Source organism: Brachyhypopomus gauderio, chromosome 14, assembly GCF_052324685.1.
Source record: "Brachyhypopomus gauderio isolate BG-103 chromosome 14, BGAUD_0.2, whole genome shotgun sequence".
In the NCBI taxonomy this organism is placed as follows: domain Eukaryota; kingdom Metazoa; phylum Chordata; class Actinopteri; order Gymnotiformes; family Hypopomidae; genus Brachyhypopomus; species Brachyhypopomus gauderio.
The window spans coordinates 15,935,861-15,958,459 of NC_135224.1; the positions used below are offsets into that span (position 1 = coordinate 15,935,861).

The window sequence follows — 22,599 nt, forward strand, 5'->3', positions numbered from 1 at the left end:
CAGGTGTGTGTAAATTAGTGTACTAGAACAAACTTATTTAACAATATGTATGCTTAATGAACACTAATAAATTGTACCTGTGTAAAGAACATGTAGGTCAAATAATAAACAATGTGGGAGGAATTGGGTAAATCAGGGAGGAATTGGGTAAATACTGGAATGATCATATGACCCCTATCTTATCTGTGATCGGTGGAATTGATTGTGTTACAACTCTCCCCATGTTACAACCAAACCTGGCCTCTCCTAAACTAAATTCATTACAAATGCAAAACATAAAACATAAACAATGCCGTTACGAAGGGAAAATGGCAAAATAAAGATAAAAATTATTTAAATATTCGTACTTTGAAGTCACAAAAGTTGAAAAAATAGCATCACTTCATCAAGCAAATCTTAAAAACAGAAATAGAAGCTTTAGCACCAATCAGTTTGCATTTGGGATATGCTATTTAACAATTAAGAAGACAAACATTTTAAAATAATTAAATGATACAAAAGAAGACAATTTAGATGTAAAATTAGAAAACATTTAAAGAGTCTGAACACCAGGGTGTTCAGAAAACAGAACAGAAAATTTGTATCGGTATTTTATAATGGAACTTTAAATAAATAATTTCGTTCGTAATCATACCTTCTGAAGAACTTCCTCACTTTGTTTGGAATCAAATACTTAAAAGGTCTATTGAATATAATCCTAAAATAGTATTGTAAAGAATCATATTTTGTCATTATGTTGCTACTCTGTCGAAAAAACATACATCACCAACAACAGTTAACAATAAATCAATGGAAAGGTCAAATGGCCACACGGACACCCCATAATACTGTAATTTCTGCTACAAATGCATTAACGATGATTGCATATTCAAGGATACAAACCCTGTCAAACACACTACCATAGTAAATCTAGGACATAGTAAAATAATGCAGGAGCCTCTTTTCCATTCAAGGAGTTTTCCTTGCCACTGTCACCTCCTGCTTGCTCATTAAGGATCTGAATTTATCTGGTGACAGTTAGATTCAGGGTTGATCCACTTGATCCCTTGAGAGCAGGCACAAGGAGACCACCTATTTCTCTTGCGGCTGAATGTGCAGCAAAGATGATGAGTACCTGTGGGCTATAAATAGTAAGCGTGCCTAGTAATAAGGTGATTAATAACAAGATGATAGAGACAGAGGGAATGGTTGTTTGTGTGTGTGTGTGTATGTGTGTGTGTGTGTGTGCCTGCATAGACCCTGTTTAGTGAAGTGCAGAGCTCCCATGAGCTGCTCCATTGCTGCTGGTACTAAGGGCATCGGGTATGGGTGCTTCACAAAAAGGGAACTGAGCCCTTGATAATGTACACGTGGCCTCCACCCCTTTGTCTTTCCTTTTTACAAAGAAGATGCAGGCTGAGGCTGGTGTGGAGGAGAGACCTCTCTAGAGACTCTCTGATGTACTATTTCATGACCTGCTCCTCCTCTTTTGATAGGGGGTAGATAGTAGGGTCTACACTGCAGCAGTACAGCTTCCTCTTGAAGGCAGATTGCACAACCCTATGTGTGATGAGAGGGCAGCTGTGCAACTTTAATGGGGCTGAAGACCTCAGCAATGTCAGTGTAGGGGTCAGGAATGGGTTATTGCCCAATGTGCATCTGTCCTGTGCCCGCAGGTCTGCCATCTAAAGCATACACTCCACGCCATCTCCAAACCCCACTGCCACCCAACTACCTCAGCTCTAGTGGGTGGTACGACCCAGATGAACCCGGCTTGCTAGTCAGGATTGCAGCATAAAAATAAATAAAAAATAATATATAGGGCAACACTGAAATTGATGTCTTGTTTATTATATATAAACAAAGAATTTAAAACAATGACTTCAGGCTGGGTCAAGGCCAACATAACAAACAAAACTCCTTAATTCCCCATTTCAACTTAATTTACCTTACAAAAATACAACAACCTTCCCTATCTCCCTATGACTTAACCAAGAGAAAACACCCCAAAAGAATATGGCAGCCCAGCCTTACTGTCACGGTTCAGCTCCGGACCCCTCCTTGTGGGCGTGTCATTACATGTCATTACGTCTAGTTATGTCCATGTTTGTAGTTCCGTGGGTGTGGGTCGTTTGTGAGTGTGTTCGTGTGGTCTCACCTGTGCCCCGTCTGGTGATCACTGGGGAATGTGTGTTATTTAGGGGTGTATTCAACTAAGGATTTTCATAGTCGAATCTGATTCATCAGCTTTTCCCTTTAGTCGACTAATAGTCTAATCAGGTTTATTTTTATTTTTTTAATTTAGAGCACCTTAAACGGGATCCCGTTCTAATTCAGGACTTTTTTCCTCTTCAAAGTAAAAACCTAAAACACTCAGATAAATGAATAAACACGGTAGGTTGGCTTTATTCAGCTTTTATTTATTTACTTATTTATTTTAATTATGAAACGTTAGAGAACATTAGCCATCAGTGCGCATTGCGCATATCGAACTGTCAGACAGGCACTGTGCAAAATGTCAAAAATATTTTAAATAAAATATGCCTGCCTGAAAATATTTTAAAAATTGCCACACAACAGCAAAAAAATACAAGGAAAAGTTCAAGTAATGGGGTTTAAAAGCAAACAACAAAAAATGTTTATAGGCCTACTTGCCGAGACGCACCGCGACGAGATGACTGAAACAACAAACATTTATTTATTTTTTTAATGGTATGCCATGTTGGTTGTTGTCGTGCGAAATGAAAGACGTTGATGACATAACTTGCACTTTAATTCATCTTTTTTTTTTTATTCATCTTTATGTTTTTCAAAATACTTTTGAAGTTTTTTAGTAGCCATTATAATCTCGGCAGATGCTGCGCGTATTCTGTAGCGTGTTCAGCTCCGCTCGTGCAACAGCAGGGTGTGATTTATTAATGTGTAGATGCCTAATGTTAATGCGCAAACACCATTTAAAAATATTTATTAACAGAAATTAGGATGAATTTATTTGACAAAAGGCTATATATAATGAAAACAAAGACATTTCATGTAACAACTAATGCTTAGCTGCATCCTTGGGCACCCCCATGAAGTTAGAATGGTACATTCGACTATGACGTTCATAGTCGACTAGGGGGTATAGTCGACTATAGTCGAATCAGTGACTATTGCAGGTCACCCCTAGTGTTATTCACCTATTTAATGTGCGTTCGCGTAATGTCTCGTGCTCGTCTTTGTCTAAAGTTCGTGTCTGTGTGAGTCGCCCATCTGTGTGCTTGCACTAACCGCGCGGAACTTCACTATTGTTTTCATTAAAGTGTATGTTTCACCACCAAATTCTTCGTCGTGCCTGCCTCCTCTGCACATCACACTTACAATCTTAAAGCATAAACCCAAAATAGACAACCCCCAAAATCCCCCCAGAAATGATCTTCTTTATGCACTATACACAATTACAAAAAGTTGGTATTAGATATAAGCATGTAAGCATTACTTCTCATAACACTCAACAGCAACAATCGATATTTGTCATAACAGACCTGATGGTAAAACCATCAGTCTGAACTCACACAGCCAGTTACAACTCAAGCCAGAAATCACTCAGTATCAACCAATGACCAGGTGGAGTCCACTCATCTGGAACTTTTAAAGACCCGCCATCCAATCTCGTCCTGAGCCATGAAGCCACATGACTCCCACACCGGATGGTAATCAGGTCATTCCACCATATTCAGGAGAACCTGTAAAATAACCTCAAAACAACCAAACACCAAAAAAACACCCCAAAAAACTCTGCCCCCTCTCCCTTAAAAGTGAGGACGATGGTTTAGGGCAGTGGTTCCCAAACTTTTTCTGCCGTACCCCCCTTTAGTAAATGAGAATATTTTTGCGAATATATTTATTTTGGTCAACCAGCAAATAAACGGACTAAGTGGAATACCACCAGTATTAAGTATTGATACTATTAAGTATCTCCCAACACCCAACGCATGAGTCACAGATCGTACACACCCCAACCCTACACATTTTCCCCAAGTAGGTAACGGTCGCTTTGCCAAACTCACACTTGGCAAGGGTTAATGTGAGGGATGCCGCCCACAGCCGAGAAAAGACCAACTCGAGGGTCTGAAGATGTTCATTCGTCCCAACTCTTCGAATGCATGACATCATCTAAATACGCAGTGCAGTCAGGTATATCTCTTAACACGTGATTCATTAACCTTTGGAAGGTGGCAGGCGCATTTTTCATACCAAAAGCCATAATGGTATTGTGTAGACAATTGTCAGGAGTAACAAAAGCTGATATGTCAGAAGCACGAGAAATCAACGGAACTTGCCAGTATCCCTTTAACAAATCTAGCTTACTGATGTAATGGGCTGAACCAACTCTGTCAATACAGTCATCCACTCAAGGCAATGGAAAGCCATCAGAACGAGAAACTGCATTCACCTTTCGGTAATCAGTACAAAAGCATGTTGTTCCATCTGGTTTAGGAATAACTATGCAAGGCGAACTCCAAGGACTGAAACTAGGAATTGCTAGACCATTTTCAATCAAATACTTCACTGCAGCTTGCATGCATACGTGCTTTACATGACTAACTCAATAGGCATGCTTCTTAATAGGAGGATGATCACCTACGTCAATATTATGTACCATCTTAGTGGGGTCTGAGTAGGAACATCCGAGAACAGACCAGGATAACGCCAAATTAACCCCTTTATTGATGTTTGCTCGGCCGATGTAAGACCTGATCAAAACTCATCCAGGTCTTTTAAAATTTCAGAGTTGGGCAAACGAGCAGCCAATATGGGTACTGAGGGAGATATTTAATCTTCATGTTCAACACTTTAAGAAGAGACAATTTCAACAGCAGCTACTGGTAACAACTCAACTGTCGGAGAACAGCGATATATATATATATATATATATATATATATATATATATTGCTTTAGCATATAAATGTGGCACACATAGGTTTTACGTTTCCGATCAGGTATTTGAATTATGTAATTGGTGTCACTTAACTTGGATACCACTGGGTAGGGACCAGAAAATCTTGCTCCCAACACCTGGCATCATAACCAAAAACTCATCTCCTGGTTTAAATGAATGTGCAACCACTCGTTTGTCATAAGTCTTTTTAATTTTATCTTGGACTCTAGCCAGTTCTTTCTTTGCCATTTGACAAGCAAAATGTAGACGTTCCTTAAAATGGCTCAAATATTGGAGAAGATTCACAGGAGAGACACTGCTGTTTAACCATTTCTCTTTAAAAAGTTTCAACAGTCCTCAAACACAAATTGGGCTGGACTAAAACCAAGTGACTCTTGTATAGTCTCCCTCACTGCACATAAAACCAAAGGAACGCCCTAATCCCAGTCGCGACCAGTTTCTAGACAGTATTTTCTCAGCATAGACTTTAATGCCTGATGGAATCTCTCTATCATACCCTGCAATTCAGGATGGTAGGCACTCAACATTTTATTTTGTGTTTAATTGACAACTGGTTATTGGACTTGTTCAAAAACACGGGATGAGAAATTTGAACCTTGGTCAATTTGAATATAATGAGGTAAACCAAACTTAGAGCAAAAATTTTGCTGCAAGGCCTTAGTCACAGCTTTGGCGTTTATTGAACGTAAGGGACTCGCTTCCGGATAACGTGATACAACACACATCATTGTCTATAAATATCGATACCCTGATTTCGTTTTTGGCAAATGTCCGACACAATCCATAAGTAGTGTGTCGAATGGATCCCCAACCATAGAAATTGGTCACAAAGGAGCTGGTGGAATGCTTTGATTAGGTTTGCCTGCCAATTGGCAAACATGACACGAATTGCAATAACTTCTCACGTCGGTCTTCATAACTGGCCAAAAAACACTGTAAAATTCACTGGTACATTTTATTTACTCCTAAAATTCCAGCTAAAGAATGATCATGAGCAAAAGCTAAAACCTGGGATCTATATTTTTCAGGAAGAACAACTTGCACCACTGTGTCCCAATTATGGCCATCATGATCTTGAGCTGGATTCTATCTGTGAACTAAAACATTATCCCAAGCCTAGGTAACAGCAGAGCTATCCAAGAGGGACACTTGAGGAAAGGCTGGCAGTGTAGCAGCCCTTTGAGCTTCGAGTTCCAACTGCCTTATCCGAACTTCCTTGTTGGCCTGGATTGCCAGTGCACAAACTTTCTGGCACTGCTACTCCAGCTCAAGCTCCTTCAAGCAAATTGCTAGGGTAGGATCTATAACAAATGTAGATATAGAAGCACGTGAGGCGCCAAGGACTTTTTCTGCAGCATCAACTGCCACAGGTGAACCCACTTTTGTAACATTGCCCACAATCCAAGCCTCCACATTCTCTGGCTCAGGCAACACCCCTTTGTCCACCAACAGACGAAACAGGTCATCCCTTAATTTAGCTTTCGAAACACCACAATTAACCTTGATGCCAAAGCAGTCAGCTATACGAAACAAATCCCCCTTACCGCATGAGTCGAATGTGTCCACAGAAGGCGCAGCAACAAACTCATCTAAATTGAACATTTCCAAAAGGTACCACTACCTACAACACAAAACACCCCCACACCAAAAAACACAAAAACCGCAAGACACGAACGCACCCCGAAACAAAGAAAAGCACTACAGGGCAAAGGACACACAAGCACCTACGCAATGCAAAGAACAGGCGAGCTTGTTTTTGGCGAGCCCCACGTTTTTTTTTTTTTTTTTTTTTTTGGTGTTTGGTTGTTTTGGAGTTATTTTACAGGTTTTCATGAAGATGGCACAATGACCTGAATACCATCTGGTGTGGGAGTCATGTGGCTTCATGGTGCAGGACGAGATTGTATGGCGTGTCTTTATAAGGTCCAGACCAGGACTCCACCTGGTCATTGGTTGATACTGAGTGATTTCTGGCTTGAGTTGTAACTGGCTGTGTGAGTTTGGACCGATGGTTTTACCGTCAGGTCTATTATGAGAAATATCGATAAGCGTTGTAAGAAGTAATGCTTACATGCTTATATCTAATACCCATTTTTTGTATTTGTTTATAGTGCATAAAGAAGATAATTTTGGGGGGGGGGGATTTTGGGGGTTGTCTATTTTGGGTTATTGCTTTAAGATTGTAAAGCTGGGCTGCTGTAATCTTTTGGGCTTTTTTTCTCTTGGTTAAGTCATAGGGAGATAGGAAAGGTTGTTGTATTTTCATTTGTTTTCTTTTTGTAAGGTTAATTAAGATGAAACGGGGAATTATGGAGTTTTGTTTGTACTAATGTTGGCCTTGGCCCAGCCTGAAGTCATTGTTTTAAATTCTTTATTTTTTATTATAGATACAAATATATGGAGTCCACGACAGCTGAACCAAGAGAAGATCGACCCTTGTGGGTGACATTCACAAACACTTTGAATGTCTCTTCTGTCATTTCCACACCATCTACAAACCCCACTGCCACCCAACCACTTCAGCTCTAGTGGACCATCCACTGGTACCACAGTAGCTCTGCCAGACAGGCGAGGCTGGAAACCAAAGCACAGCTTGCATTGGACTATGAAGTTCTTACATTATTTGGGATAATCTTCGTAAGGCTCTGGAGGGGCAATGGTGCACCTTACCATCTCCACGCCACTAGCTGGTACGGGATACTTCTGTCTGGCTTCTCGTCCCATGAAGAAAGCCTGGATGCAGTGAGCTAAGCCTTCTATCATTGACTGGAGCTCACCCAGCTCACTATGCTGCAGGTTCAATGCTGTTACCTGTCAAACCGACCAGCAGTGCCCCCAAGTCGGAGCTGCATGCTTCAGCCATTTGGAGCTCCAAATTCTGAAACGGTGGTTGAAGAGGCTCAGAATATCTGCTTAGTAAATATCACTTGCCATGAGTTTTGGGCAATGATGACCAGATTGTCTGTGAGAATAAGCATATTTCATCTGATTAGTGGTGCATACCAAGAATAACAGGACTTGACTTTCATGGCTGCTTGATTTCTTAGGGGATATACTGCTTTTATTCGAAGCATGGTCTGTCTCACCCAAAGTGAGAGGGATGCTTCCACGTCAGTGGTGTGGTATATCGAAGTTAAGGCTACATAGTCTTAAGGTGTGTCCGTTTAAAGCTCCCGATGAAGCAAAACAAGACTGCTTGAGCTCTAATACTGCCTGCTGAGCTTCCAGCACTGCCTCCAAAGGAAAAGCTGTGATGAGTCAGAGGAGGGTAGAGAGAGAGAGAGAGAGAGAGAGAGAGAGAGAGGAGGATGAGGTGAGTGGAATTAGCTTCTTGAAAATTACGCTGGAAACATAGTGAACAGTGTCTTTCCAGTAAAGAATATTTCAATTTCAGTTTACTGTAAAAGCCTATTACACTCCCATGTTTACTGAGTAGTTTATTGCAGAATCATACACACACAAACACACACACACACACACACACACACACACATTTTAATTAAATTACTTGATGTACATAGTGTGCACATGTGCAAATGTGCCACTGGGTATCATACTAACACAGGCTATTGCTCCATATCACAGAATTTTTTATGACTGTGTCACAGTCTGAAGCAGATTGTAACCAACCTTCATTAAACAATATGCATCAGTAATGAATATAAAACAGGAAATAAGAGAAACAAAGGAGGGGGAGTTTTATTTATTCTACTTTCTGTTATATATTGCCATTATTTTTTCCAAACTCTTATTACTATTATTTTGTGCTTTTTAGTTCCATAGACTGTTCAGACATATATTTCTGTGCCGTGGACAGTGATGCCAATGAAGCTAATTTGAACTGAGAGAGAGAGATTCAGAAACTTTTTATAGGGGTAGACCCAGAAGTTGAGTAATGTTGTCACTGTTCCTTTTGTCACTGTGTGTTTGTACCAAGTCACTGTCCCTTTTGTACCAGGATTTACTGTGACTTGTCTCCATTTTGAATGCGCAAGCTGTTCTCTTTCTATCTTTCTGTCTCTCTCTCTGTATGTGTGCTTGTGTATATTGAGAAGGTATTTTGATTGCTGACACATGAATTAAGCCAAAAAAACTTTTTAAAAACATTATCCTTTCCTGCATTGCTGTATTGTGTCTACAAATCAGCATTACTGTGATTTGGTTGTATATACATGACACATTGACCTCTATGTCATACCACATGAAGGCTATCTTAAAAATGATTTGGATAATTTCACTTTGTCTTTTGTGTGCATGGCAAGGGCACCTTCTGTCCTAGTTCTCCATGTCTGTGGGTCCCTGAGGACACCACTGGAAAAGAACAGCAGTCCTTTTTCTGCTTCCCACATTCGCTTTTAACATTCACTTAACATTCACTTAACATTCTTGATAACACTTTAATGAAGGACGCTGTTTAGAAGGCTATATAAGCCCTTTATCCTTAAACATCTTAAAATCTGTCTTTGTCAACTTGGATATGAAGTGGGTATAACAATTATATGAAATGATACAGATGAAATAAAAGCACATTATGTCAACTGACTATCCTGCTCAGCAGATTATTTTGTGGTATTTCAGGGTGATGTAATGCAAATGACATGCACAGCTTGCCAAGTGAGGCTGTTGGTAAAACTGAACAAAAGCGAGGACTTCAAAAAGAGTCTGTCATAGATGTCAATTACCTACCCTATGGTATATTTACTGCTAGACCTAACAAGCCATTTGTTTGTCATAGAACAACATTGATACTCAATACAACAATACAGAAACAATAGTAGACTTGGAAGCAAATAACATTATGCCAAATGAAAAAAAGTGAAGCAGAAAAGCTTAGAGATCACGGTTGGCAGAAAGACAGTCAACATTAGCTTAGCAGCTTCCAGCTGAAGAGCCCTAGTTGAAGGAAAGGGGACTTCAAAATGTTGCCAAAGCTGCTTGTTTTCTGCTCGACAAGTGCCTAGCTAGCCAACAAAATCGAATAGGTTCTTCCTTATTTTTTATATGTTTAGCTAATGTACTTTGATGTACTTCGTTTGCACAAGCAAAATGTCATACTGTTTCCATTTTTAAAGATGCAAATACACTGTGAAAGATGTTATGTGTTAGCACTAGTGCTGTCCATTCCAGGTGCCGCGATTAAAAGTCCTCACCAGGATTTTGCTCTGGCTTCCTGGATTGTGTTGATTCCACTAATTTTACCTGGATTGCTAATTAGAAAATCTAGCAAGCTTGAGCAAAATCCTGGTGAGGACTTTTAATCGTGGCACCTGGAATTGACAGCACTAGTTAGCACATTTAGGCACTATCATACATGTTAATTGCATTTAGAATTACCCATGCTGTTTGCAGAGTGATCAAAAAGTCAAAAATGTTTCAAGTTTTTAAAAGTTAGTATTCGGCACATCAAAATATCCTATTTTACTTTCTTGATGTTTTAATAGTATCTTAAATCTGTGGTGGAAGAATAAGGAATTTGCTAAACTGTGGCTAAGTTTGAAACAGCCTACTATATACTGTGCATGGTATACTGCACTTGGTATTCTCCATACTGCATGCTGGTCCCTGTAGTTGTAAGCCGTATAGTATCCAGTATATGACAAACACAAACCACACTATGGGGTCACAAGAAGTATGAAGATTCTGTCAACTTGAGAAAGATTGTCCACCACATTAAATGATATAGTACCCCATGAAAATACCTCTGGTCATGTACTGGAACACGTGACCTGAGTACTTACACCTAGACTGTATATATGAATGGACAGTGTGTGTCCCTTGACTCCCACTGTGAATTTTTAAAGTCACCAAAATCAATCAATCAATCAATCAAAAGTTATTTATATAGCGCTTTTTACAACAGTTGTCACAAAGCAGCTTTACAAGTGTCCGAGTCCAAGCTCCCAGTGAGCAAGCCAAGGGCGACAGTGGCAAGGAAAAACTAAGATGGCTGACAGGGGAGCTGCCATCTGTGTGCTTGCACAATAGATCAAAATTAGAGCAAGAGCAAATGTAGACTGTAGGTGAGTCAGTGACTGCAACCAAAATGGAATACGTAAACAGGATTACTACACAAGAAAAACATTAAACTAAAACGAACATTCTGACACGTTACTTAAAGCAGACGGTGGGTTTTGTTTAATATTTATTTTAATATTATTTTTAGCATTATTTTAATATTATTAGTATTGTTTTAGTATTACATAGTTCTAAAACAACTCATTATTTGGGTATGTACATAACCATACTGTGATGGGCAGGGTGAGTGAAACAAAACGGAAGCGATCACGCCTCAAGGAAAAAGTAAGGTTTAATTGAAATAGTGCGCAAACCAAAACCTGTGAACTGATCCAAATGAAGGATATAATGACCAGCGGTCAACTGGTACAAAGACAAGACATATATAGACAATATATGACCCGTCCCACCTGAGGGACGAACACCACAACAACTACAACAACAGCCGCTGTGGACGGAGACAACCGGTAGGGGGCCGCCGTACCGTTAACACATACAATGTTTTTTCCCCCTGGTTGTATCTTGCATAAATTTGTAAACAGCTGACACCTTGCTTTCTCCCATTTTCCCCCTCAGATTCGAAGGTGTCTGCAAGTCCAGTAGAATCAGGGGTTAGTGCAGTGTGGCTGTCGCATATGTCAGAATCATCATTCGGGACTTTTCGCGTACATTTTAATGATTATTACGTTCAAACACACTAACCGTACTCGCCTATTACTTTTGTGTAGTGTGTAGTAGGCCCATGGCAAAATGCAATTTAGGATGAAACCAATATCTCCACACAGACCCCCATCCAAAGATGAGCTATTTAATAACTGCCAATTATTTTCTTTAAGTTAATTACAGTATATCATTCACATGATTGTAGTGACATAATTAACAACATTTTAATACTCAACCTGAAGTTTGATGTCAAGTGTTTCAGTAACACATCAACAAACTTGCTCAGCTAGTTATAACCATTGACCGTATATATCAGGGGTCGGCAACCTTTGAGACATGGAGTGCCAACTTTAACATGTCCAGTCAATGAGTGTGCCACTATGGCGGCGAGTTTAAATTGTTGACCGAGGAGGGGGGAAGGTGTAAATTGACACAAATTAAGTATTATATCGCGATCGATCGCCAAGTATAAACGCCTCTGCCGTTCACGCGAGGTGTGCGCTACGGTCACTCGCGAAAGTATAATCCATTAATATAATAATTTATATTATATTATATATATATAGGTTGCCGACCCCTGGTATATATAATGGACGGTACGTAACCGTTGACTCCCATTGTGAGTTTTTGAAGCCACCAAAAAAGCCACCATGAAGCCACCATGGCACGGACGCTGCCATCTTGAAAATTGGAGTCAGAGCATGCGTATTAGAACCGGTAGGCAGGACAGTATCTCCGCCAGAGACCGTATCTCCGCCCCGACATTCGTTAGGATACGCCCACCAGTATAGAAACTTTTGACGTTTTACAAAATAAACAAAGGTAAAAGGCTTTAATACTGCTCTCGAGAGTTTTGCTGTCGAGAGCTTTGATGTTGAGCGCGTTCACGTTTGAGCGTCTGGTATTAGATGTCAACCAACGCAGCTATTAACTGTTAATCACCCTATCGCCACACCCCTTTAAATAACTCTTAATAACTTCTATAAAATCTGTTTATCGTAGAGAAAATCACTGGGAGAGATACTAACGCAACGGAGTGTTATAGAATTGACAAAATATAATTGCTCAAAAAAACTTATTTTACGTGTAATAAAAATTCAAAGTTTCTCGTCCGGCCCGTTCACTTACATGGGAATTGGCGGGGTTAAAAGTTGTACTGCAGCCAGCCACTAGAGGGCAGCTGACTCACGGAGGCTTCACTTTTCACTCGTGTCATCCAGTCCACTTTAGGGGTGGGCGATACTCAGAATTTTGGTATCGATACGATACCGATACGATACTGGTTAGTATCGCCGATACCGATACCGATACTTCCAAACCGTTGGGGGGGGGGGGGGGGGGCGATAATTTTTACTTGAAATTATAATCCATTAATATACTAATTTATATTAAATTATATATATTTTTGCTGATGCTGGTCCAGCGTGTCGCGTGCCAGTGATTATTCCTCGTGCCAATGGTGGCACGCGTGCCATAGGTTGCCGACCCCTGCTGTAGACGGTCAACCAGTTTCAGCTGTGGAAAATTCTATTAAAATAGGCGAATACACCACAATTAAGCCAACTACAGGAAAGTCTGATGTATGGAAGTCATATTCCATTGTAATTAATGGAGAGGAAAATCGGCTTGTTGTGATTGATATCAGAAAGTGTTGGTGTACGTCACCTGACGGCATGTGTTTGGACTGTGGTAAGAAATGGGACAGCGCGATCCATCGCTATATTGCTGTTTTAATAAATACATAAGAAAATTTCAAGTACTAAATCTAATTAATTCAATTCATATTAGGATTGCGGGCGGGGGCGACAGAAATGTGTATGTGGCGGGCGGGTGCGGGATTAAAACAAGCGATTTTTTGGCTGGAGCGGGCGGGAGCGGGATTAAAACAAGCGGGAGCGCGCGGGAGCGGGATTAAAAAAGCAGTCCCGTGCAGACCTATAAACTGCAGCAAAAGAATAGATATTTTCGCCATGGTATCGATCTGATACCGATCCTCACCTTTGTATCGATACTATCGATATAAATATCGATTCGACCACCCCTAGTCCACTTATATATACAGTCTCTGGTTTTAACTAGCTATAGCTATAACGGTAGCTAGCTAACAATGTAGCCAGCCAAGTTGGGTTTCTAACATTACATAAGGTAATGCTAGCAGCAAGCCCCACTTATGTATCTAGCTACCTTAGCAAACTGAAAAGAAATCGCCCATGATGTTAGAAAATGTTACTGCTGTGGAATTCATTTTCTTTACTTCAAAAATGTCACATGGAACTCCAATCCCCAGCTAGCAGAAAACACCTATTGTGCTAATGTATAGCCAGTCATCATTTACTGCTCGTCGGTTTCTATCCAACACATCTCTTTGTTAATGTGAGTGAAAAGAGCAGCATGATTGAATGCAGAGCGCACATTTAAAAAGTCTAGTTAGCATGGTTGTCAAGTTTTCTAACCTAGGCTAGCTAACTTGTGCATCTTTAGTGGGTAAAACGCGAGTATCCATTGTGCGGATTAAAGTAAATGTTGTGGCATTTCAAAATTTCATTTCTTAATGTTCAGCAGTTAGCCATCATGTGTGATAATGTGAACGATATTGTCACAACCTCTCCAATGCCCTGAGGGTGTCACCAAGTACAAGAACTCTGGTATCAGTTATTACATAAGGAAATGCAGCTCACTTCAAATGGAACTCACTTTACTTAATAGATAACGATAAAATGCATAACGCTGTCACTACATTAGCATGGCATTACATGGGGATTCATAAATATGTTCATAAACCCAAATGAGAAGAGTCTATTCCTGCTAATAAAAACGATTATGCTATACAGGTTTACTGTTACGAGCATTTTACAGTCACAACTGATAGACACAACTCAACAAATGTGTTTTATTTAAAAACACTAAAATGCAAATTCGGTTGACATAATGTGCAAAGTCTCATCTCCCCACCCAAGTGCAAAAATCTGTGCTATTCTTTATGCCAAATTAACATAAAAGTTAATAAACACAGTTTTAATGACCAGTGACACTTGGAATTTACAAGACTATAGCCTATATTTCATTCATGTTTGTCAGTTGTTATGTAGACTTAAAATGTAAAAGTGAAGTGTCACCGCTTTATCTTCAGAAAGGTTGCCTGCTGTTCTCCGCTCTTGTGAATGTGTGTGCACTGTTCTATCACAACATAAGTATAGGCCTATCAGTACTCATTAATAACCTAACTAGCTCATGTTCCTGAAATTCTAATTTCGGGTTGCATCTACAACATCTCTGAGAGGTTTCTGCTTTAAACATCCTTTTGTGTTTAAAAAAATGATGTAAATTTAGCCTTATCAGATGCATGACAGGATTCTGTGCCACTTACCGCTTTGGGGTCACGTTGCTGGCCGGATATTGACAGTGCTTGCAGTATTAGATTTAGGTTATTTGCCGGTGTGGTTTTGTTTCGGGGAAATGTGTGTGCACGTTCTGCAGGGAACGAGACCTTACGGCAAGCCTCCTGGAGAAGACGACTCGTTAGACTTTAGACATCTGACGAAGAGAAATGTACATTGTTTTGAAGCCATAGATTGTCATTAACAGTAGCTACTCTCTGAGTTCTTAATGTTGAGGAGCGCCGTACAGACCCTATCCCACTGACATGCAAAATAGTAACCAAAAACATAAACACACAAATGAGATGTTGTGATATAATGTATTTATTAATCTAAAACACTTGATGGCGCACGTTGTCTAGCAATTTGAGATCCCTTTATGATAGATATACGAAACTATCTGGTTTTTTTTCTTTTCGATTTGTTTCTAGAAGTTTTAGCTTCTTGTGTTTCCCCAGAAGTATTCTTAAGTATTCATCACATGACGAACGATCGCGCCACTCACGGACCTGGTGATTCATTCACAGAAGTCTCAGGGCGAGTGCCGGGCATGGGCAGAATTAGAATCCAATCTATTTGCCTGTTAACATTTTCTGAGAAGGACGACAACTAATCTTGTATCAGCATGATGCTTAAAAATATGATTATAAAGTTAAATGCAATTCGGGATTCTACGGGTGCATACTATTTTCACCTTATCTTTTCTATCATTTTCTTTGCTTTCTTTATTTATTGGAACATACTGGTTCATGTTAGATAAGGCACCCCAAATACCACCTAATCAATTAAATAAAATGAAGAACCAGTGAGAAATATAAAAGTAAAAACCGGAAATCACGGTCTGATGAATGTTACTGCGTTTTTCCCCTGTAATGTGTCATTTGCTTTTTAAAAAGCGATGCAGGAGATACGAAAACATCAAGGACGTGCTTGAATAATAAATGTATAATTCACAAATTACTGGTGCACGACATTTTTCCGACTGTCAGTGTGGGGATTTCAGCACCCGCCACGGGACAGAGAGAGTCTGCAGAGAGGCGCATAAGTGTTAGATCGGACAGGCAAGCTCTTCCCGGCGCTAAGTTAAGAATGAGTCATGATGGCAAGTATCTAAAACTGTCTAGGAGTGGCGACCTCACAAGTCGCAAGACACATTACGTTGGCAAATATTACCGATCACCTGTGGTGTAAATCGAGCGCCTTCCTTTCTTCTGCGCGAAGAACCCGAATATTTGCGTGAGCTGCTCGTGACGACAGAGGGAGCGTGAGGGAAGAGGTCAATGACGTCGTCAGCATCCCTAAAGTGGGGAGTGAAAAGGGCTCGGTGCGTGATGGAAGAATAAAACTCGCGGTGCCGCCGTGAGAGTAAGACATGGAGGCAGACGATTGCGCGATTTCTAACAGCGTTCTCAACGAGGATATCTAAGAAATTCGCTTTGGTATTTGGCGCTGGTTGTGAACGGACACTGAAGGACAGACTACGACCAAGTCGACTAAGTCAAGTTTAGCGTAATAGGTAGGGAAGGTCTGAAAGCACGCAGGAAATAGAGAGAGAGAGCGAGAGAGAGAGAGAGAGAGAGAGAGTGAGATCTTATCTCATCCTTGTAGTCGCAGCCTCACCCGGACTGCATCCAGCTCGTCCGCTGCTGTAGGTATGTCACGTACGCTGAACTTCTTAGTTCTTGTGAAATGGCTAAACGGAACTACTGAACAAGAAACATCTGAGGAGTTTGAGGAGAATGCTTTGTTTGAATAATTAAATTCATATTCATACTTTTTTGTATGTACTTTAAGATCAGGAGCTTGATTAGTGGGAAAAGTTGTAAAAGCGTATAGACAACATTTACCTTCAAAGGCCAATTAAAAGGTTGGTTTCTCCATGATACCCAGTGTAGTGAATCTCATGACACCTGCTGCGTTCTAGCATCGTGTAAAACTCTACTTTAAACTTTTGAACGTTTGATTTAACCAGACGCAGTTTAACATATATTTTTTAAATAGTGCTGTACATTTAATTTGTGCGATATAGAAAAGTTACACGCAGTTTAGTCTAACGTGTGCAGCGCATTTCTCTCCCTCAGAATGATGTCGAGCAGCAAAGCGACTCTAGCCTTCCTCATCTACGGGCTTCTTGTGCATTGCAGCGTGTGTGCTCCACTAACCTATCCAAACGTCAGGTACGAAACCCGTGTCTGCCCGACCCACGAGTGAATACTGCAAACTGTATTGCAATTTGTGCGCAATAGGCGCTTCGTTTCAGGATAGATGCAAAATGAAAGGATGGAGACGCAAAAGGACAGAATTGTTTTACAGTTATCGCAAGGGTCAGCTCACACCGCATGCGAATATTCGTTCTTTTGATGATTAACTCGTTGAAAATTTTAAGACATGCCAGCCAATAGCATACGTTATTCTATTATAAAATATAAATTTAACTTTTTAATCCTCTGTCCTTGTTTTGAGGACTGTATAAGCAAATAAGGGAATTAATAATTAAATTATATAACAGATTAATGGAAAGTCAAATCTTTATTTTTGAAAACACTGCTAACGAGATATCATGCAATTAATTAAATTAAGGAGTTTTAATGCATTATTAATGGTTTAATGCATGATATGGCGTATATGTGAACACAAATTTGAAGACCTTTTTTGGAAAAAAAAACTATTTACAGTTTTTTTGGAGATTGAAGAAATAAAAAAGTGTATTTCTTTATTATATATATGTTTTGATCTTTCTTATTTTAAAACGAAATTGATTGCTTTGTTTAGTTTCTATTGCAAGTAGTCAATTTTATGCTCGTTGAGAATATTATGACCAAGAGCTGCTGAACTAAAATTAAAGGACTGAAAATAAATGTTTTCTCCAACCACTTCTTTACTTCAGGTTGGAGAATGCAGGCTACGACGATGAAGGTAATTCGTTACCGGATTTGGCCTTTGACAGTGACCAGATAGCTCTTCGAGGATCTCCCTCGGTCGTGGATGATGTATTCACGTTATATTATCCACCAGAGAAAAGGTGAAGCATCCCTCCGTTGCCTCTTTGTTTCGGTCATCTGGACATTCTTCCACTCGTTCATATGCGGAATCTGTTTTCTGTCGATGTCTCGTTGATCTATGTGATATATGTGTTCTGTGTCAGATAGCGAGTCTCGCGCTTTCTTTTAAGACCTATAATTTACAGGAGGTCGAGATAGGATTATCTGAATATGCAGACCGTTATGGGAACAAATATGTCAAATCATGATGAAAAGATCAAAGCAAGTGAGTTAACTTAGTGTGTTTCGAAACGAAATGACTGAAAACGACCAGGCTAGAGTGAGACGTTATAAATTGAACTCGGCCCTATTTTGGGCAATGCTTGACGCATTGTAGTCTGAGACGTTGCCCCGCCGTGCTGGGTGTGTGACAATGTCTGTGTTTGGCGTTTTGTCACCCCAGAATGGAAAGGCATGCAGATGGGATGTTTAATAAAGCCTACAGGAAAGCGCTGGGTCAGTTATCAGCCCGGAAATACCTGCATTCTCTGATGGCTAAACGCGTAGGGTAAGCGCCCACCCCTCCCCTCCCTCCACCCCTCCCATATTCTTTGAAAACAGCCGCCCTATTTTTTATGTCATGATTTGGTACCCGTTTCGGTGCGTCTACTTTGTGGGTCACAACTCACACACCATCATTTCTGGTTGTTGTTCATGTTGTCTGTTCATTCCCAAGAATTACTAAAGAAACCCGTTTGGTACAAACAACTGTTGGCACGTGTTACACTGAAATAATGTATAATATGCTTTATCGTTCATTTTGTTTTAAGAAGTGCTGCACTACCTAACGAGAATGAGTGAACTGCCATATAAATTATGTATCCCATTTAGGGCAGAAAGGCACTGAAGGACAGAGAAATAACTGAATTTCTGATTCCTTGAAGAGAACTGAACTGTTCTTTGTGCAGCACTCTTGTGCTGGGCGCACCGGCGGTCTAACCACCACGCGCTCCTGCTTTTCTCTCTCACGCGTAGAGGAGGAAGTACAATGGAGGACGAGACAGAACCGCTATCCAAGCGCCACTCAGACGGGGTCTTCACGGACAGCTACAGCCGTTATCGGAAGCAAATGGCCGTGAAGAAGTATCTGGCCGCGGTCCTTGGCAAAAGGTATAGACAGAGACTTAGAACCAAAGGACGACGGCTCGCCTATTTGTAGCGCTTTTAAAATACAAACATATAACGACCTTGTATGTACAGCCCAAGTCATTCAGAATGTGGAGATGAGTTGATCGCACCTGTGTTCTTTAAACATGTATTTATGTATGAAGTAAAGAAATTAAAATGAATATTTTGATAATAATACTGTTTTTCTTTTGTACTGAAGCACTTGGAAATGCACAAATCTACTTTGTGGACCAAACGTTTAGTTTGACCAAATGATAGTCTATATTTACCTATTTATTTTTAGACATTAAGAAAGTGGTTGTGCACTGCTCCGTCCTTCCCTGTCTTTAAAATATATCGACCAACATGAGTATGAGTAAATAAATTGTCATGAAGACATTCGCTGCATTGAATGTTACCTTCCTTCCATACCTTTGAACTTGAAATTAAGAGTGTAGTGTTTTTCATTTACAACAGCCCTGAAGACATAGATTTGCCACAAGACATAGACTTTGGGGAGCTCCCGGATGGAGATGAGTTTGAGGCATATTTGTGGAACTGGCTGAGGCAGTTCCCTCCTGATCTCCTGGTGAGTCCCCTGTCACCGCTGCCGTCCGGCCCTTTTTTCGGAGGGGTGCCTTCCACCCCTCCCTTTTTCTCCCGTAATCCTTCCTGTCATCTATCGCTTGAATCTCACGAGCCAAACTCCTCCCCTCCCTCACCTGTCCGCCCTCCTCTTTGACTCTCCACCAACCATGACATCTATCTCATGTTAACAGGTTTGTTGAAAAATATTTCTCGGGTCCCGTGGATGATGAAGTAGGAGCACTTCACTCCAGTACACTGTCAGAGCGTTAGAATCTAGAAGCCTTTGCAGAACTGCCTGCATCTGAGCCAATGGCCACCAATCCTGTAAAAGCATTCCCAAACACCCTATCTCTCATCCTTCTGAGCTATTCTGTTTCACTCCTTTTTCACTCATAGGAGTGGGACTCCAGCCTATGAATGTCTGTTTGTGTGTGTGTGTGTGTGTGTGTGTGTGTGTGTGTGTGTGTGTTTGCATGAGCGCACAGATGTTTTCCTGAACAAACTTTATAAGGTTTATAAGGATCAAATCACAGATAAAACTGCCCTTGAAATCTGCCCTTGTTAATGTCAGGTATCTACATTCTCTGTGCTAATGCTGTTATGGGCTGTCAAGTTTGTAATATTGTCTAAGGATGTGTTTTGTGTCCTGGAGTTCTGGACACCTCTCTCTTTGCATATCTCCTTAGTTTTAAAGCCTCTTGGGATACTGGAAGATAATTACAAGGATTGAGGGCAATCATACTTTTGTTCAGTGGTGATACTTTAATATTCATGTGTGTTTATTTAGAAAAGAAGCTGAACTAAATCTTGAGGTAGAATTGGATGGAAAATACACCATTAATAACAAATATCAAGAAACGCAGACAGAGTGAGAAAAAACACATAACAAAGATATATAAATAAATAAACAAACAAATATATATATATATATATATATAAAAAATTCCAAACAGCTTAAAACATAATCAGGGTGGGTGTACGTGTGTGTGTGTGTGTGTGTGTGTGTGTGTGTGTGTGTGTGTGTGTGTGTGTGTGTGTGAGAGAGAGAGTGCGTGTGTGTGTATGTGTGTGTGTGTGTAGGAGAGAGTGACAGAGTGTATGTAAAAGAGAGAGAGAAGGTGTGAGTGTGAAATCAATCTGTGTTTAATTATGCGTTCTCCTGCAGGCTTTGTGACGCAGGAGGGCAGCTTGCAGCTCGGGTGCCTTTGCTTCGACTTAAAAAATGGCCACCAATCTCAGATGGCACGTTAGTGGCCCTCCAATGCTGCACATCACCTGCTCATACTCCCCACTCCCTCCATTTCACTGGATCACGTTTACGTGTATTCAAATGCCACCCGGCCCCACCCTATTTTTTCACTTCCTACTCCATTTCCTGTTGTGTTTAAGCTTCACCACACATCATGTGTGACTGGTAGCTGAGTCGAAATCATCGAACACTTACACTCCTGAAACCCATGCTGTGTGTTTAAAGTTTAACAGCGCCTAAAGCCTTACTTCAAATTAATCTTAAATAAGCAAATCTATTTCTTGTGTAGATGAATAGGTTATAATAAGACACGGGAACCACAAAAGAGTTCACCAAAAAATGTCAAAAAATAAAGTGTTGTAAGATTTGTATGAATAAATTTTTGTAAACAATACAATATTGTGTAATTTTTTAAACGTATTAAAAGAAATTTCAGCTTGAAACTTGAAAATAACATGCAAAGTGAGAAATCATAACAACATTCATTCAATCCAGTCATTTATATGGACGATCCCATATAAAAATAAATAAATAAATAAATAAAACAAAAAACAGCAACAACAAAAACACCAATGACAACCATAAAAATGTGACATGTTGATTGGCCAATCTTGTGATCACAAAGAACCATGTAAATAAACTGGAGAACATAAGGTCAGAGTTTCTATAGTAACACCGTCTACTTAGAAATAAACAATACATAACATAAACAGTAGAACATACTCAACTAAACTAAATGGGATGTCTCAGGTGGTTCAAATATGAATCCAAAAAGATTAAAAGATAAGAGAAGCTAGATTAATAGGTAAGAGAAATTCAAGCAAGGGCTACAAAATGAATGTGAGTAGATGCATCAAGAGTAACTGAAACCAAGTAAAACTTTTGAAATTGTAGAAAAACTGCATGTAGGTGCTGAAAGGATAAAGAGTCTATACGGGTGACAGGCTTCTCCAGGAGTGCTAGTGATAGATAAACCAGTTTGAGCTGAGGAACAATTGTGGCTTAGGTTTGTGTGTATGAGTTGGGAGAGGGAGAGACAGAGATGGAAAGAGAAACAGAGAAGCACAGAGAGGCCGGAGCTGTGAGGTGCTGTCTCCCACAGAGCTATGACTTCTTCAGGTGTGTTTTGTGCTACAAGGAAACCTTTCAATGTCTGTCAGAGAGGATCAGAGTTAATAACCCTTAGATCATTGCATCACAGCATGGAGAAAATACTGACCTTTACACACACACACACACACACACACACACACACACACACACACACACACACACACACACACACACACACACACACACACATACACACACACACACACACACACACACACCCACCCATACATACACATCCTTGTACATGCTTATATTCAAACAAAACATTTCAATCTAGTGGTGAATTTATTTCTAAAGTTTGCAATCTCAGAATTAAGGAAAAAAGTAAATTTTAGTTTAGTAATTTTAAAATGACGAATTTGAATGTAATACTTATTTATTAAGTTTACACAGCAACAGCAAACCTTCATCAGTTTCCATACACCATCTACCCTATAAACACACACCCACATACACACACACACCCACACACTCGCATTCTTATCCATCCAAACCCAATCACCTCACGTTGCCAGGCAACGAGT

The 22,599-nt window shown here is 40.1% G+C and overlaps 1 protein-coding gene across 5 annotated transcripts; it reads left to right on the plus strand.

The window, feature by feature from the left end:
- The first annotated feature begins 16,108 nt into the window (after positions 1-16,108).
- On the plus strand, positions 16,109-21,336 carry adcyap1a (adenylate cyclase activating polypeptide 1a). Of its 5 annotated transcripts, none has more exons than XM_076973459.1 (7): positions 16,122-16,625; positions 17,059-17,154; positions 17,865-17,999; positions 18,422-18,526; positions 18,994-19,128; positions 19,603-19,714; positions 20,879-21,333. In XM_076973459.1, exons 2-7 carry the CDS (start codon positions 17,060-17,062, stop codon positions 20,885-20,887), a joined length of 591 nt encoding a protein of 196 aa, XP_076829574.1. In that variant the 5' UTR covers positions 16,122-16,625; position 17,059; the 3' UTR covers positions 20,888-21,333. The 5 variants fall into 5 exon arrangements, with proteins under 5 accessions (XP_076829575.1, XP_076829576.1, XP_076829574.1 ...); XM_076973457.1 differs by having other exon boundaries at positions 16,127-16,629; positions 20,879-21,331; XM_076973458.1 differs by lacking the exon at positions 16,122-16,625 and adding an exon at positions 16,638-16,844.
- Positions 21,337-22,599: the final 1,263 nt, after the last annotated feature.

What these genes read in the sequence shown, in the direction of transcription:
- adcyap1a (XM_076973459.1), top strand. Translation starts at nt 17,060, where the DNA reads ATGATGTCGAGCAGCAAAGCGACTCTAGCCTTCCTCATCTACGGGCTT. An exon ending in CTGATGGCTAAACGCGTAGG is followed by an intron (nt 18,527 to 18,993) that starts GTAAGCGCCCAC and finishes TCTCACGCGTAG; the next exon opens with AGGAGGAAGTACAATGGAGG. An exon ending in GCCGCGGTCCTTGGCAAAAG is followed by an intron (nt 19,129 to 19,602) that starts GTATAGACAGAG and finishes CATTTACAACAG; the next exon opens with CCCTGAAGACATAGATTTGC.